Source organism: Drosophila subpulchrella, chromosome 3R (genome assembly GCF_014743375.2).
Source record: "Drosophila subpulchrella strain 33 F10 #4 breed RU33 chromosome 3R, RU_Dsub_v1.1 Primary Assembly, whole genome shotgun sequence".
Lineage (NCBI taxonomy): Eukaryota > Metazoa > Arthropoda > Insecta > Diptera > Drosophilidae > Drosophila > Drosophila subpulchrella.
In genome coordinates, this window is record NC_050609.1 from 9,335,177 (window position 1) to 9,348,905 (window position 13,729).

At 37.1% G+C, this 13,729-nt stretch overlaps 2 protein-coding genes across 38 annotated transcripts in view; both read right to left on the minus strand.

Moving 5' to 3' along the window:
• Positions 1-428: 428 nt before the first annotated feature.
• Positions 429-1,932, minus strand: LOC119563137. The gene is made up of 4 exons (XM_037876394.1): positions 1,690-1,932; positions 1,141-1,625; positions 712-1,078; positions 429-660 (listed from the first exon to the last, which is right to left on the minus strand). The coding sequence occupies exons 1-4, from the start codon at positions 1,895-1,897 to the stop codon at positions 476-478; spliced, it is 1,245 nt and encodes a 414-aa protein (XP_037732322.1). The 5' UTR covers positions 1,898-1,932; the 3' UTR covers positions 429-475.
• Positions 1,933-3,684: 1,752 nt separating this feature from the next.
• The window catches only part of LOC119545834 (calcium-activated potassium channel slowpoke), a 50,008-nt gene continuing 39,963 nt past the window's right edge, over positions 3,685-13,729 (minus strand). For 18 of the 37 annotated variants that reach the window (XM_037851769.1, XM_037851753.1, XM_037851756.1 and 15 more), the window contains 10 exons: positions 13,319-13,393; positions 12,482-12,514; positions 12,234-12,423; positions 11,605-11,670; positions 9,793-9,970; positions 8,968-9,475; positions 8,623-8,759; positions 8,370-8,512; positions 7,231-7,450; positions 3,685-7,166 (listed from right to left, as the gene is read on the minus strand). In XM_037851769.1, coding sequence (XP_037707697.1) covers positions 7,029-7,166; positions 7,231-7,450; positions 8,370-8,512; positions 8,623-8,759; positions 8,968-9,475; positions 9,793-9,970; positions 11,605-11,670; positions 12,234-12,423; positions 12,482-12,514; positions 13,319-13,393 — 1,688 coding nt within the window. In that variant the 3' untranslated portion in view covers positions 3,685-7,028. The remainder of the gene's footprint in view (positions 7,167-7,230; positions 7,451-8,369; positions 8,513-8,622; positions 8,760-8,967; positions 9,476-9,792; positions 9,971-11,604; positions 11,671-12,233; positions 12,424-12,481; positions 12,515-13,318; positions 13,394-13,729) is intronic. The other 19 variants (XM_037851785.1, XM_037851786.1, XM_037851784.1 and 16 more) reach the window with 5 other exon arrangements.

Here is a 13,729-nt window from a genome sequence, read left to right on the forward strand (position 1 = left end):
GCTCTCTAAACAACTTTTTTCCCGAGTTCCGAATGATACGTTCATATGCGTACATATATGTAGACCAAAACAAATTCCGGGAAATACTGTGTATATGTATAAAAAGGCATATTTGGACCCAGGAAAGCAGTCACCTTCATATATTAGAAAATCAAATTATTTAGGGTAAATTAAATAGGGTAAATAATGTTGCTTACTTATTGTATTGAGCTTAAGTGTAAAGGACAAGTATATTATTGTCTTAGATTTCTTTTATTTTTAGTTTTGACACTTCAATAATATTTAACTGACCTGAGCAAAATCAATTATAGTTTCGCATATTACTATTAATGCAGTAGTTTGTTATGCCTTTATACGATATGTAGTATATACAGTGCAATTTTGTGGTATTACAAATTTTAAAAGTATACAATTTATAACAAAGGTGATTTCATTATGTTTTAATTTATTTATTAAGTTGGAAGACTTATAACTCTTATTCCATAGCCCCACGATGTTGGAGCCATGGCAATAGCACTTCCATATGTTTCTGAAATCTGGGGTTTACATAGAGGGATTTCTTAAAGGCGGAGTCGTCATCACCAATAACTTTTTCGATATCAGCACCCTCCACGGGATCCAGCAGAACATACGCCATTATAGTTCCGGCGCAGATGAATCCTGAAACAATTACATATTTATGAGATCTAAACACATTCAGTGATCACTTACCCCATCCACTATATTTGTTGAGGGCATCATTAATACTCCTTAAAGTGGGCAGTTTTTTTGAGTAATTCAGTAGTTTGAGGTGCTTAACCAATTCCAAGTGGTAAAACCAAATGAAGTAATCAAATTTTGATGTTTTCACATCTAAACTTGTGGAAGACATCAAGAAGTAGTACAAATCCTGCGCCACTGATCCCCACTTGGGGATTTGAAGATCAACGAAATAGGTGTCCTGTATTTCGTTGTTCTCATTGTACTGGAACATAATGTTATTGGACCAACCATCGCCATGATTCAATACTTTGAACTCATCAGGTTCAGGATTGTTTAGGCTGTCCACAATATCCAATGTCTTGGCACAGGCGATTTGCTGCAGCGAATGATGAAAAATAAGAAAAAAGGATATGGATATCTTGTGATAAGTTTACACACCAAATCCTTTAGATAAGACTTGTAATCTTTAAACAGCTCTATGTTTTCCATAAATATTTTCAAGCTACGAGTACAAAACGCATCCACGATTTCCTCGTTCTTTAAAAACCCCTTCGTGTACTTCTCCTGGTAAGGTCCTTTTGTTTCCACTCTAACGGCAGAAGCCGCATGCCACTGTGCGAATTTCTTTAGCACACTCTCTGTATGAGCCTGATCCATGCCTTCGAGGCGATTAATGTTCCTAAAACCACGTGGGCGAAGGTCCTCTAGAAGGACATAGTAATCGCTGGCTTCTAACTCGTAAGCCTCTGCTCCAAACTTCACCTCCAGACCCACATCGCGATACAGTTGTTCTAGTTCGGGAACCACTTCCAAATACATTCCACGCTCCACATCAAAAATATCTGTCTTTTCTATCATTTTCCGATACAGCTCAGACTGATGGGGAGTCTTTAGCATGAATGCCTTAGTTGTCTGGGATTTATCTAGTGGATTTTATATTTATATATTAGGAAAGAATAAGAAACAATTGTAGATTTAAATACAAACCTTTTTTCTCCACATCCAGCTCGATTCTAAGCATTATAGTGGCGTAGTTCTCACCAGCAGCGACTCCTGCTTTAACCCTCATGGATTTCGTCTCCTTATAATCATTGACCTTTCTTTTAAGCAGATGCTCGAAGGCTTCCGGCTTAACCCAATCCGGAATGATGACCTTCCTTTGGCTAACATCTTCGTCCTTTGCTTGCGGTGACATTTTGAAAAGATCTCGGTGACTTCAGGGCACTTACTGGAAGCTTGGAGTACTATGCGCATCTTTTAAATACTGACGAGGAAACTGACAATGTGAGCGATAAACCTTATCTTTTACCTAACAATCAGCACACTGTTTTATATTCGTTGGTGCAAAATTGACAAGGCAGTCTATTACAGCTATGTCAGGTGGGTGCGTCTGGAATTATTAATACAATCCCCCCATAGATTAGATTCTTTGAATTCTGGTCATACAAGTTAAGTAGTATAAAATAATATATATTTCTAAAAGCAATGTAAGAATGTATCAGTATTAAAGTATATGTTAAAACAATGTCAATTTGGTATAAAATCTAGATCGTAATATTAATCACGAACGTTATCTGTCAAGTGATTTAAGTGCTGTTTCTAAAGATATTTACACACTGTAAACAAAAATGCACCTATCTTATCTTTTATTAAGGCTGATAGCTGCATATACATATATATGCATCTTGATTAAGGAAAAAATGTAAAGTAATTCAAAAATATGAAAATAGTTATAAGAAAGAATACTATAAGGATGCTTATTGAGTTCACATTTATTCAGCTTTGTATTATATATTAAAAGGAAATACAAAATACACAATATTAGTACTGTATGATTTAATAATGAAAATATATAAATCTACTTAGTGCATATATTAAAAAATAAATTTATATTTAAATCAATGTTAAATTAAATATAGTTGTTACATTTTATATTTCTATATTTTAAATAACTAAAAACACCAACTTTTTTCTCACTTCACACTTTTTTTTTGGCTATTGTTAAACAAAAACCCTAAAATTAAACAAGAAACTTGTAAAAAAAACCTTCTATTTTATTAACATAAAAGTAATATGCCCAAATTGGATGCTATTCGTGGAAAAACTTAAATTTAGTTGTAATCTACAGTTAATAGTATTGTGGGCAAGTTCGTATGTGAGCTAATATCGAGTTGATACCTTTTCTATTACCAACGAAGTCCAGAGAGTACGCCCAATTTCTGTTTGCTCGCCACTTGTTTCCAAGAAATTTCTTCGCTATTTTTTCTGTATTTATATTTTATTTTGAAATATTATTTTTAACAAGGTTTTTTAAACATTAACAACATAATATTATTATTATACCTTTTATTTCATACATTTATCATTTGTTTTTTTTTGGTTGCGTTTTAGACAAATGTTTAAAATATGCATTTTTAGCTTTTTAATTTGTTATTTAAAATTTTATTCACTTGTTGTTATTCTTGCCTTTTGGAGGCCGCTTTAAACTAAACTAATTTGTCATTTTATGCTTTCTGATCTGATTTCGGTTTAATTAATGTTGTTTAAATATAAATTAATGATTTTTATCGCTTTTTACGTTTTATTAATGTCTACGTTTAGGGTTTCCGTTGTGTAAATATACCTCATATAAATAGCGAGTAAAAACTAAAAAAATGTAACTACATTTATATGACTTGCATTTTTTGGGTTTGCATTATTTATACAATTTATTTAGCACACATTGCCGGATGTGTATATGTGCGTGTGCGGGTATCATGTGAAAGTGCTGCGAAATTATAAAAAATATTTTTCGTTTTTAGTTGCTATTTGTAATGTTAATTATGATATTTGTTAATATCGTTATTCCTTAAAAAAATGAACATTTCCGCCTTAAACCTGTAAAATTATCATATTAGTTTCGGTTTTCGTTTTGGTTTTTAGCTGCAAACGTTGATTCTATACAAAAAATCTAACTACAGTAAAATGCTGCATAGCTTCACATTTACGAGTATGATAATATATTTTATATTTTTTTTGTGGCATTTTATTGACGAATTTTCTACAAAAACCTTTGCACTTACACTAGTTTATACGGCATTGAGTAGTTTTATGCGACATTATTAATATATGTATTATTACTTTCTGTGAACAAAGCTGCTCGGAAGTGTTAAATTGAGCGAAGTGGAAAAATACCCGAAGTTATTATCAAATATGAATTGGAAATGCAAATGGGAAAGGCAGCTTTGTCAGCGGATTTATCTTTTCTATAATTTTCGATAAATTTTCTTTTGCTTGTTTTAAAGAAGCTTTCGTTTCTGGTTTTTCTCGGTTGAATATGTACTTTACTTGCGTTCCTTTTTTATTTCATTTATGTAGATCTGCTATAGCGTAAACATGATTTTATCAAGTTTCACAACATCGAGAGTTCATTTTTGTTCTTGTTGTTGGGTTGTTCATCGCTGTCGCGTGTGTGTGTGTGTGTGTGAGAGTATTAGTGTTGTGGGGGTGTATAAGTGAGGTTTCTATAAATTTAATAACTAGTTTATTCATTTAAAAATTATGTTTAACTTTTGGGTTTTCGCTACGCCACCTCTATCATCGTTTCCATATTATTTTAGGATTGCAAATGCGTTTTGTTGTCGATTTAATAATAAGTTTATCATTAACAATATATGAACTGCTTGTCGCGATACCTAGTCGTCTTATGTTTATGCTAAGCTATGCTATGCTCTCGATTCGTTAACATTTACACTTGTCTATTTACGATTACTTTACCATTACCATTACCATTACCATATACCTTTACCGTCGACGTTACCTTTACCATTAACTTTAATTTTTTTTAATGGAGTTTAAATGTTTCTCACATCGCACGGCTACATACACGTTTACATAAATTTCGAAGGCGCATAATATTCACATATTTTGTTTTTAATTTACGTTCTGGGTAAGCCTAGGCTACACAAAATTCCGCTACAAATCAAATATGAAACGAAATGGTAATTGGCTCTTCTTTATTCTCGCATTCACTTATAAATTGTTATATTTTTTTATTTGGTTTTCGTATTAAATTTAAAAGCTCGAATTCGTTTTACTTAAATTTGTTATTCGCTAATCATTTGTGGAAACAATCAAACAAATCCATGGGATGCTGTTCTGTGCAATTTTCTTGTTACGCTTCTTTGGTATTTTGGCTTTTCCTCTATTGAATGAATGCTGTCAGCTTTTGGTTGATTTGATCTACATTTAATGTGATTTCTATACGCTTTGGCAGTGTTTATCATTTGAACAAATTACAATTATGACCCGAAAACTCTTTTTGAACGGCAAAACGAAACAGCACGGGATAAACGAGTTAAACGATAACGTATTCGAGATACATTAGTATCGGTATCAGTTGCTTATCATATTTACAGGCTATGTACAAAAATCAGAGCGTTCCACTTTGGCGTTTCGAGCGCAAGTGCGTGAAGTCGGTAGAGAAGTTAGGGTAGAAGTTATACAGAGAGAAGTCGGAAGGAAATACATATAACGTTTTCGCCATTCTTGGTTACCGATTGTATCTATCAAAATTTGTTTAGAACACCACAGTTGCTGCTCGTAAATCGCTGGTAAAAAGCGCACACATTCACATACACTAAAAAATATTACTAACTACTTTTTCTTCGACCTTCGTCGCACTCTATATTCCGGCATAGGTGTCCTCTATATTAAGTGGTATTGAATAATGATTCGAATGCGCTACTTACAATATTTTGTCGTGTTTACTCGAGAGTTATATAGCTCTCTTTTGTGTGTCGTGTGTTGAGATGTGAATGAAAGAAGTTTTTCAATTTAGAATTAGCAAATCTGACTTGTGTCGAGTGAAAAAGCTGAGATTCCTCTAGTTAAGTGTTATTCTTTGCATATGGCTTAGTATTTGGCTCGAATCGCCCCTGACTGGGCAATCTTTGGCCGAAACAACCATGTTTTCTCTGGCTTTCATAAAAGATATTAGGCCGAGTCATGTATGTATTTGCTTTAGGTGTACGATACGAATTAGCTAGCAAATTGTTGGCCTTTAGGTGTCGTTAATCGATATTTGTGTTTAGTTTTACTTTAAAAGTTTAATGATTACAATATGCTCTGCTCTATATAAATCGTTTTGCGCATGCTCAGAAACTTCTAAATGCAGTTTTTGAATTTTAGCCTCATTGCCTTGTATCGGTATCTGTATCTGTATCTCGCTATCAGTATCTGTATCTCAGCCAAAAGCAATCTCGCAAATCTCTGTTTTCAGTGTTTAATTCGTGTGATCGTTATAAATTGTTGCGTTGTGGCCGCATTCGGCGGCTTAGAGAAAGATTTTGAGACATGAGAGTACATAGATCGAGTAGACTTAGTTGTAGTTTTTGGTAGTTGGTTTTTCGCTCAGTGTGTGGCTGAGTCTTCCTCGCTTCCTTGTTTAATGTGTAGCTTACCTCACTAATGGTTCCCAATTGCTTACGTCACACCATTGAGATGGATTTTCGTTTAGAATTCAATTTTCAATTGTTTCTTATGCAATGATAGCGCCATGAAGAGAACTCAAAATGTAAATGAAAGTTAATGACAAACGATTCTTAAATGTAAATGATGGTAGAAATCACTCATACGTAAATACATACCCATAAGAATAACTAATGATTGTTGCTTGGAGAACTTAATTCGGGGCAATCAACAGATAACAAACTGAAAACTCAAATGATAATAATATTTTATTGGGGCACAAAGTCGATTACAAAATAATATGGATAAAGAAGGATACAAGATTAACCAATGTAGTTGTAAGATTAAAATTATAAGTATACAGAATATGATAATTTCAAGGTTCTAAAAAGGCATACGGAATGATGTGGGAAGCAATCAGTTGGCAGTTGAACGATGGATATCAGGGCTATGGTTCGTGTTCCCCCGATCCGGATTAGCTTTTTATATGTGCGGAGACAGGCGACGTTGCCGTCGACGTTGATCTGGTGGTCTGTGGTTCGGGCTGTCTCTTGATTGTTAGTTGGGATGGACAAAATACACCGGGCCGCATGCCTCCGCACACATAAAAAAGCAGAGCAGCGCATTTAAATGGCACGCAAGGGTTCGTATCTCTAACTAGTTAACGCTTTTGATTTCACTTTTGTACACGGTACAATCGAAATTACATACAAATATGTCTTTTTTCTCTGCCGATTTGTTGCGCTTGTCTGAATATCTTATGCCAATAGGTAGTTGTGGGTGCGGTGCCACAAATGCGCTGCTCTGCCTTCGATTAGCTTCTCCATCGTTCAAATGTACGAATAAGGACCATCAGTTAAGGCGCTACACAGTAACAATCAAGAGTTATCATCCTTGTTGGAGCCGCCCCCGCCGACCCCGGAGCCCTGTGTGTTGGTGCCTCGTCCGCCGGCAGGTGCTCGAACCGCTGGCGGCTTGTACTCCAGGCCCGGATCGAATTGCATTAAAACGAATACCTGAAGAGGATTCAAATTATTATAATAAAAAGATGATGGTATGGGTATATAAGCTAATCCTCACCTGATCTGTTGGCAGTAGTGAAAAGTCATCGGGTGGGTTGGTTATTACATAACGTTTGCTGCTCGCATCACAGCTGGAGCTGGTGTCCCTGAATCGGTATAATCCGATGCACAGCATTCCGTACGACTTGAGGGCCGCCACAAAGAGGTCCCCGTACTTGCCGCACTCCCCGAACTGAGCCAGCGGACCGTCGTACAGTGAGATCTGACCCACTCGACATCTGTGGATGGGATCATCAAAAAAATACTTTTAGTAATTTGAGTAATGTAATCATTAGGTATCCAGATAATGATAATGCAGGTAAAAATGTCAATAGTTCTAATTAGAAAATTGATAATGCGGATAATGATAGCAATCTTAGTAAGGTAATAAGTAATTTTACAAAGGTATTCATTAGGTATTCAGATACTTGTGGCAATTTGAGTAAGGTATTCATTAGGTATTCAGTGTTCATTAAGTGTTATTTCTTAGATATATCCAATGTTGGTGATAATTCTAATTTGAAAATTCGGATTTTGATAGCAATTTCAGTAAGTTAATAAGTAGGTTTTCAGATAATAATAAGATATCATTGTTATCAATTACAGTAAGGTATTTATTAGGTATTCAGTTACAATTTGAGTAAGGTATTTATTAGGTATTCAGTGAGCATTAAGTGTTATTTCTTAGTTATATCAAATGTTGATGATAGTTCTAATTTGAAAATTGATAATGCGGATTATGATTGCAATTTCAGTAAACTAATAAATAGGTATTCAGATAATAATAAGAAATTATTTTTATAAATTTTAGTAAGGTATTCATTAGGTATTCAGATACTTATGGCAAATTGAGTAAGGTATTCATTAGGTATTCAGTGTTCATTAAGTGTTATTTCTTAGTTATATCCAATGTTGACAATAGTTCTGATTTGAAAATTGATTATGCGGCTTATGATAGCAATTTCAGTAGGTTAATAAGTAGGTATTCAGATAATAATAAGAAATGTTTTTATCAATTTCAATAAGGTATTCATAAGGTATTCAGATACATGTGGCAATTTGAGTAAGGTATTCATTAGGTATTCAGTGTTCATTAAGTTTTGTATCCTAGTTATATCCAATGTTGATTAATTCCAATTCCTATTCTTGTTGACTCACCTGTCCCGATTGCTCAGACTCTCCACGGTGCTGTAGCCTCCCCGGAGGCCAGCCCCCTCGGCCAGGATCAATTCCAGCTCGGGCGTGGCGCCGCCCGTTATCAGTGAGCGGATCAGCGTTAAGGCGTTTTGATTGAAGTAAGTCTGTTTAGATGAGGTCAATTCAAAGATATATGATATATTACACAATACCCAACCGAGCAGTACATTTTACAGTTTTAAAACCCCATTCAAGGACTAAAACGAGACATTACCGTGGACATCAGCGAGTCTAACACACTCACAGCGAAGGCTGTGCCGCAGGCGAAAGGCTGCGTCAGATATAGTTCTGTATCTGGATCATCGTCGTCGTCTTGATCGAGAAACTGCACGTTACTATCATTGACCAGTTCTTTAAACGACAACCAACATGTGAAGCATTAGTAGAGCAGACACTTGAACCGCATTCAAAGCAGAAGGCGGGTGAGCCTGGCCAGGATCAGGAGAAATCACTAGCCCCCTATATAAGAAATCCCCTTCAGAAATCGACCCTGACCTGGCCAGCCTCACTTTCGTTCGGTCGTTCGTAAACTCGGCCAACCTAGTGCGATGCAGTTTACCTGTTATCATGGGCACATTGGCGCCGTAGACTGAGCCCCTCCGCTGCAGCACAATGGGACTGCCGGCGGTGGCGCTCAGGTTGTCGAACTCCGGACCGCGCTGGCTCAGAACACCGATCGTGTCGTCAAAGGTCATGGCCTTGATGTTCAGCGAGGCGAGGATCGCCTCTTTGTCGGCCAGCGTGGGATCGTCGTTGCTAGGAACTTTGGCCGACAGGATGCAGCACATATCACACAGATTGACGTTCACGGCCCGCAGGTCGGCGCGGCTCAGCGGCGATCCGTTGAGCACCGAGATCTTGGGCAGGTTCTGCAGCATTTTCCACTCGCGCCGTATGTAGTCCACCGAGCCCACAATGACCACGTGCTTCAGCTCATGGTAGTGGAAGTTGGACGCCCGCAGCGGCATCACCAGGTTCCGCAGCCCGATCAGCGGCGAATCGGGATCAGCGAACAGGCACACGACTACGTGGCCGTTCAGCACGGTCATGGCCGCCTGGTTGCGATCCTGCAGAGAAATAGTAATGTCTTTATACTATCACAAGGTATTACAAAAAACCGTATATCTTATAAACTTATTATAGTTTAGATCTAATCAGCGGTCGGCTGTCTTTCGTTGAGCGGGCATAGGGAGCAGCTCTGCTTCTTCTCTGCCGCCACACAAACAGTTTACAAAAGTGTACATTTCATATAGCTAAGTATATAACCGAGTTTAAACTCTTAACTGATTTCTAATCAAATTGGTAATAGTTTAAGTACATTGATTTATCATTCTCAAGTTGAAAACGTATTGTTAAATTATTATTTTTAACTTTGTTAACTTACCAGTATGCAGTCTTCTAAGCTCTTTGCGGGACTCCAGTGGAACATGCCCGTCGAGTCGTACTTCATTTCGGTCTTCTCGAAATCAAAGTCCTTCGACTGATCGTCCGCAATGCCGGCGGGCAGTGAGACGCCGCCGTTTTGATTCTGTGTGCCCGTGCCGGAACTGCGACTCGTCGGCCTAGACACAAGTAGATCGATAGGATAGAGAGGTGTTAGCCATCGGGCGGTCTGTGCTGGAGCTCGGCTCGAGTCGTTCATAATGGGGTTTACTTCGATTCAACTTTTGAATTGCAAATGCAGTTTATCAACCAATTCAAAAACAAACGCTACATCCAAATGCAAAGTGTTCATCGGAAACGCTACGAGTACGTGTTTCGTTCAAAAATGATGTGGATACTTCAATACGAGTACGAGTACTTGGAGCATATTGAATTAAAATGTGATCTCAATACGATATAGTTAAAGATAGAGAGTTTACGTTTACAAAGATAAATACAGATAGATAGATAGAGAGATAGAGAAGATCGTGTGCTAAGAACAAAAGTCTCGAAATGAATGCGAAAAAGAATTTGAGAATAAATCAATATGTCACTACGCAAAATGCTTAATCTGCCATCCGGCGGTGGTGTAGGGCTGTATGGATCAATATCTCTAGATACTATTCGTGTAATCCGTGATTGGCGATCTCCCTCAGGTGTTTCATTGTGATTCAGGTGCTGGGCATGCGCAAGGGAGATGCCTCAAAAGAACCATACCCCTCCCGATCCGCCGGACTTGGCATTTTTTATCTACAATACTTAATGCTGTTTTGTAACTTTAAAGGAAAAGAGATAATAATAGATAATATATGGTACACAGGTGCAAGTTTTGACACAAAGATGAACACAGAAAAACACACACAACACTTAGATTGCAATTCAAGTTCAAATGATTCAGAGAAATAGAGAATGCAGGAGAAAAAGTGGGCGAATATTGAGCTTAATGTATGCTTTCGGGGTCTAGGACCAACAATATCATGAAAAGTCTAAAAAAAACGGTTAAAATATTTTAAGAATCTAAATAAAACAGGTGCATTATCTGCGCCAAAAGGTATGCAATACTTTTTGACCGATCCTTACTCAAAGATTGGTATTGGAATCTAAGGATTCCTTAAAGGAAATTGGAAAACCAAGATTATTTTTCATTGGTTATATTTAGAAAACTTGGTTCACTTTAAGATTTTTGACTTCAATATTTCTCACTACATATTAAAGTATATAAAAAAATTAGAAAATAAGTTTATCAGCAAAGGAGAGTTGGAGTTGTAGAAATTGCTTATAAAAGCACCTATATTTTACATTAACGAAGGCAATTACGAATTTAACTTTTAGTAATGTCAGTATTTTTTTAGATTAGTTGGAGAGGCGCACACACAATGAAGAACGAGAGCTCAGATGTTAGTAGACAGAATGTTTTAGAATGATATGCGGTTAGTTATGCTGGGTTAGTTTTGAATGCGAAATAATCATGGGGCGCACACACATACACACGGACATCTACAAACACACACTCACACGCACACAGACACAGAAGACAGCGACATGACAATAAACGCACATATTTGGTTAAATTTTTGTATGTTTAGTACGCGTATTTGATGGTATGGCATAGCTTTCGATCAATCAATATCAATGTGTGTCGAACAAAATGCGCATAAGATGTAGTTAGATAAGTATTAACGAATACTAAGGTATAGTTTAAAAAAGGCTTTTGGCTTTTTGTTTGTTTGATAGAGTTCGTAAGTTAAAAATCTAGGAAATTATGGACGCATACATGAGCTTTTTAACTTCGTAAGCAAGTTGATAGCCCGCATAAGGGTTAGCATCATTCTCTGGTGGCCTGAAACAAAATGTTGTTCGTTTTTATACATTTAGACTGGTTAAAAGTAATTAATTGGTTTGGTTGTTTTTTGGTTTTTTCGTTTTTCTTGAGTGAGTGAGTGATTGAGTGAGCAGGTGAGTGAGACAGTTAGTTGAGGTGTATGGATTAGTTGGTTAAAGAGCATTTACATATGTACGAGGAACCTAGAAAACCTTCTCCTGACCCCTGTATTGTGTGAAATAAAACATATAGTAAACACAATAATCATAATTGAGTGTTGGTTTTCTTTTGATATCGGTATTGCATGTTGTTTGTTTGCTTGTTTGGTAGTAACGCAACGGAAAAGTGGAAAATCAAACTTGATGCAGCTGCAAACGGAGTTGGCCTAGAAAGTGTATTCATTGAGTTTTCATTTTTGCTCTTGCTGGATTACCGACTTTGCTTTGCTATTTGATAACTGAACAGAGTGCTCTTTAATGTGATATATCTCTATAGTTAAGTAGATGGCCTCTTGTTGTTCCTCCCCCCTGTTATACATATAGATATATACAATCCCCACCAGATATAATCCGATTACTCACCTGTTGTACTGCGATGGCGATATCACTTGGCCCTCCACCTGCCGGCTCACATTCACTGTGGGCTTCACCTTGTTCACCTGCTTTCCCGCCGCCGCAGCTGCCGCAGCAGCCGCTGCCGTGTTGTTCATGTGGTGCATGCCACCTGTACCGTTGCCAGTGCCATTCGGACGGCGCACATTGCGATTGAGTACTGTAATATACAAATTGGAACCGTATGATAATGATAATAGTAGACCAGCATAACTTACGATTCGTATCTTCTCTGTCACGTGTGATATCACCTGTGACATTTCGCATTTGGCATTTAACATTTGGCAGGCAGAAGCGTTCGTTTGACGAGAGATCAGAGATCAAAGATCAGAGATAAAGAGCAGATCAATCGATTAGTAATCTTGGCTGGAGATCTCTTGAAGAGATACTCATTGGCTTTAAGTATTAGTCATTAGTTAATCGAGAAAGGTATTTTTGAGCCGCGTGTTGCATGTTGCATTTGGTTTAGATTTGTTATTGGTTCTTAGTTCTTGTTGGTTATGGTGATGCTGTGTGTGGCTTGCGACAGTAATAAACAAAGTTTGATAACAAGCAGATCGGTTATGCAATTAAAAACGAAGGCACACAGGGTGATGTGTACAAATAAGTAAAGTAAGTTAAATAGACATCAATATGGGTTCGAGTAATAAGCATGAGGAGTAGTACAGGAGATATATGGCGTTTCCTTAGATAGATTATTTCAACGAGTTACATTAGCAAAGAAACGAGTTCTGTTCAAGAATCAACGCAAAAACAGAGTTATGCAAACGAATATCTAAACAATTATCATGGGTTGTACTTGATCGTTTGTTTATTGGATTGGATACTGTTTACTTATACAACTAAGGAAAAAAAGCGAACCAAGGAACTGAAAGAAAACGGAGGACAAAGTTAAAGGCAAACTGAAACTGATCTTGATTGGGTAATGTGTAATGTTTGAGTGGCCTGGTCGAACAATGAGCTATGTCCACCTATCGACGTCAAAATAACCTTTCTGTGGATCTGATCTCTGACTGATACCAAATTGAGTGTTCGACTGGGGGACGAGACTTTACCCGATACAGATCCACGCACATGCACCCGCTTGGGTAGCTCTGGAGGCGTAAATGTGGGTGCAGGATGGTGTTCATCTGTAAAATACGGTGGTTCGTTATCGCACAGCTCAGAAAAATCAGATTCGGTGTGTATGCATTTCTTTGTGTTATTTATATGGTCAAGCTTTTTATGTGAAGCTCATAATTGCTTTTGAATATACAACAAATTCTTTTGTTTTGGTTCTGTTTTCTTTTTTTTTCTTTTTTTAAGGGGGATTGTGTTTGGTTTTTGTAAGAACTGAAGCGGTAAGAGTTTCGGTTTGTTTCCAAAATAAACGAGAAATTCGAGAGAAAATCATATAGAAACTAGTCTGACTTTTGGGGAAACCCAGGAAAACCTGACGAAATCAAATCAAACGAAAACGGCTCTCG

Excerpts from the sequence above, each read along its gene's own strand:
- LOC119563137 (XM_037876394.1), bottom strand. The coding sequence starts at position 1,897 with ATGTCACCGCAAGCAAAGGACGAAGATGTTAGCCAAAGGAAGGTCATC. Across the intron at positions 1,626-1,689 it reads GCTGGATGTGGAGAAAAAAG|ATAAATCCCAGACAACTAAG; the intron begins GTTTGTATTTAA and ends AAAATCCACTAG. Across the intron at positions 661-711 it reads CAACAAATATAGTGGATGGG|GATTCATCTGCGCCGGAACT; the intron begins GTAAGTGATCAC and ends TAATTGTTTCAG.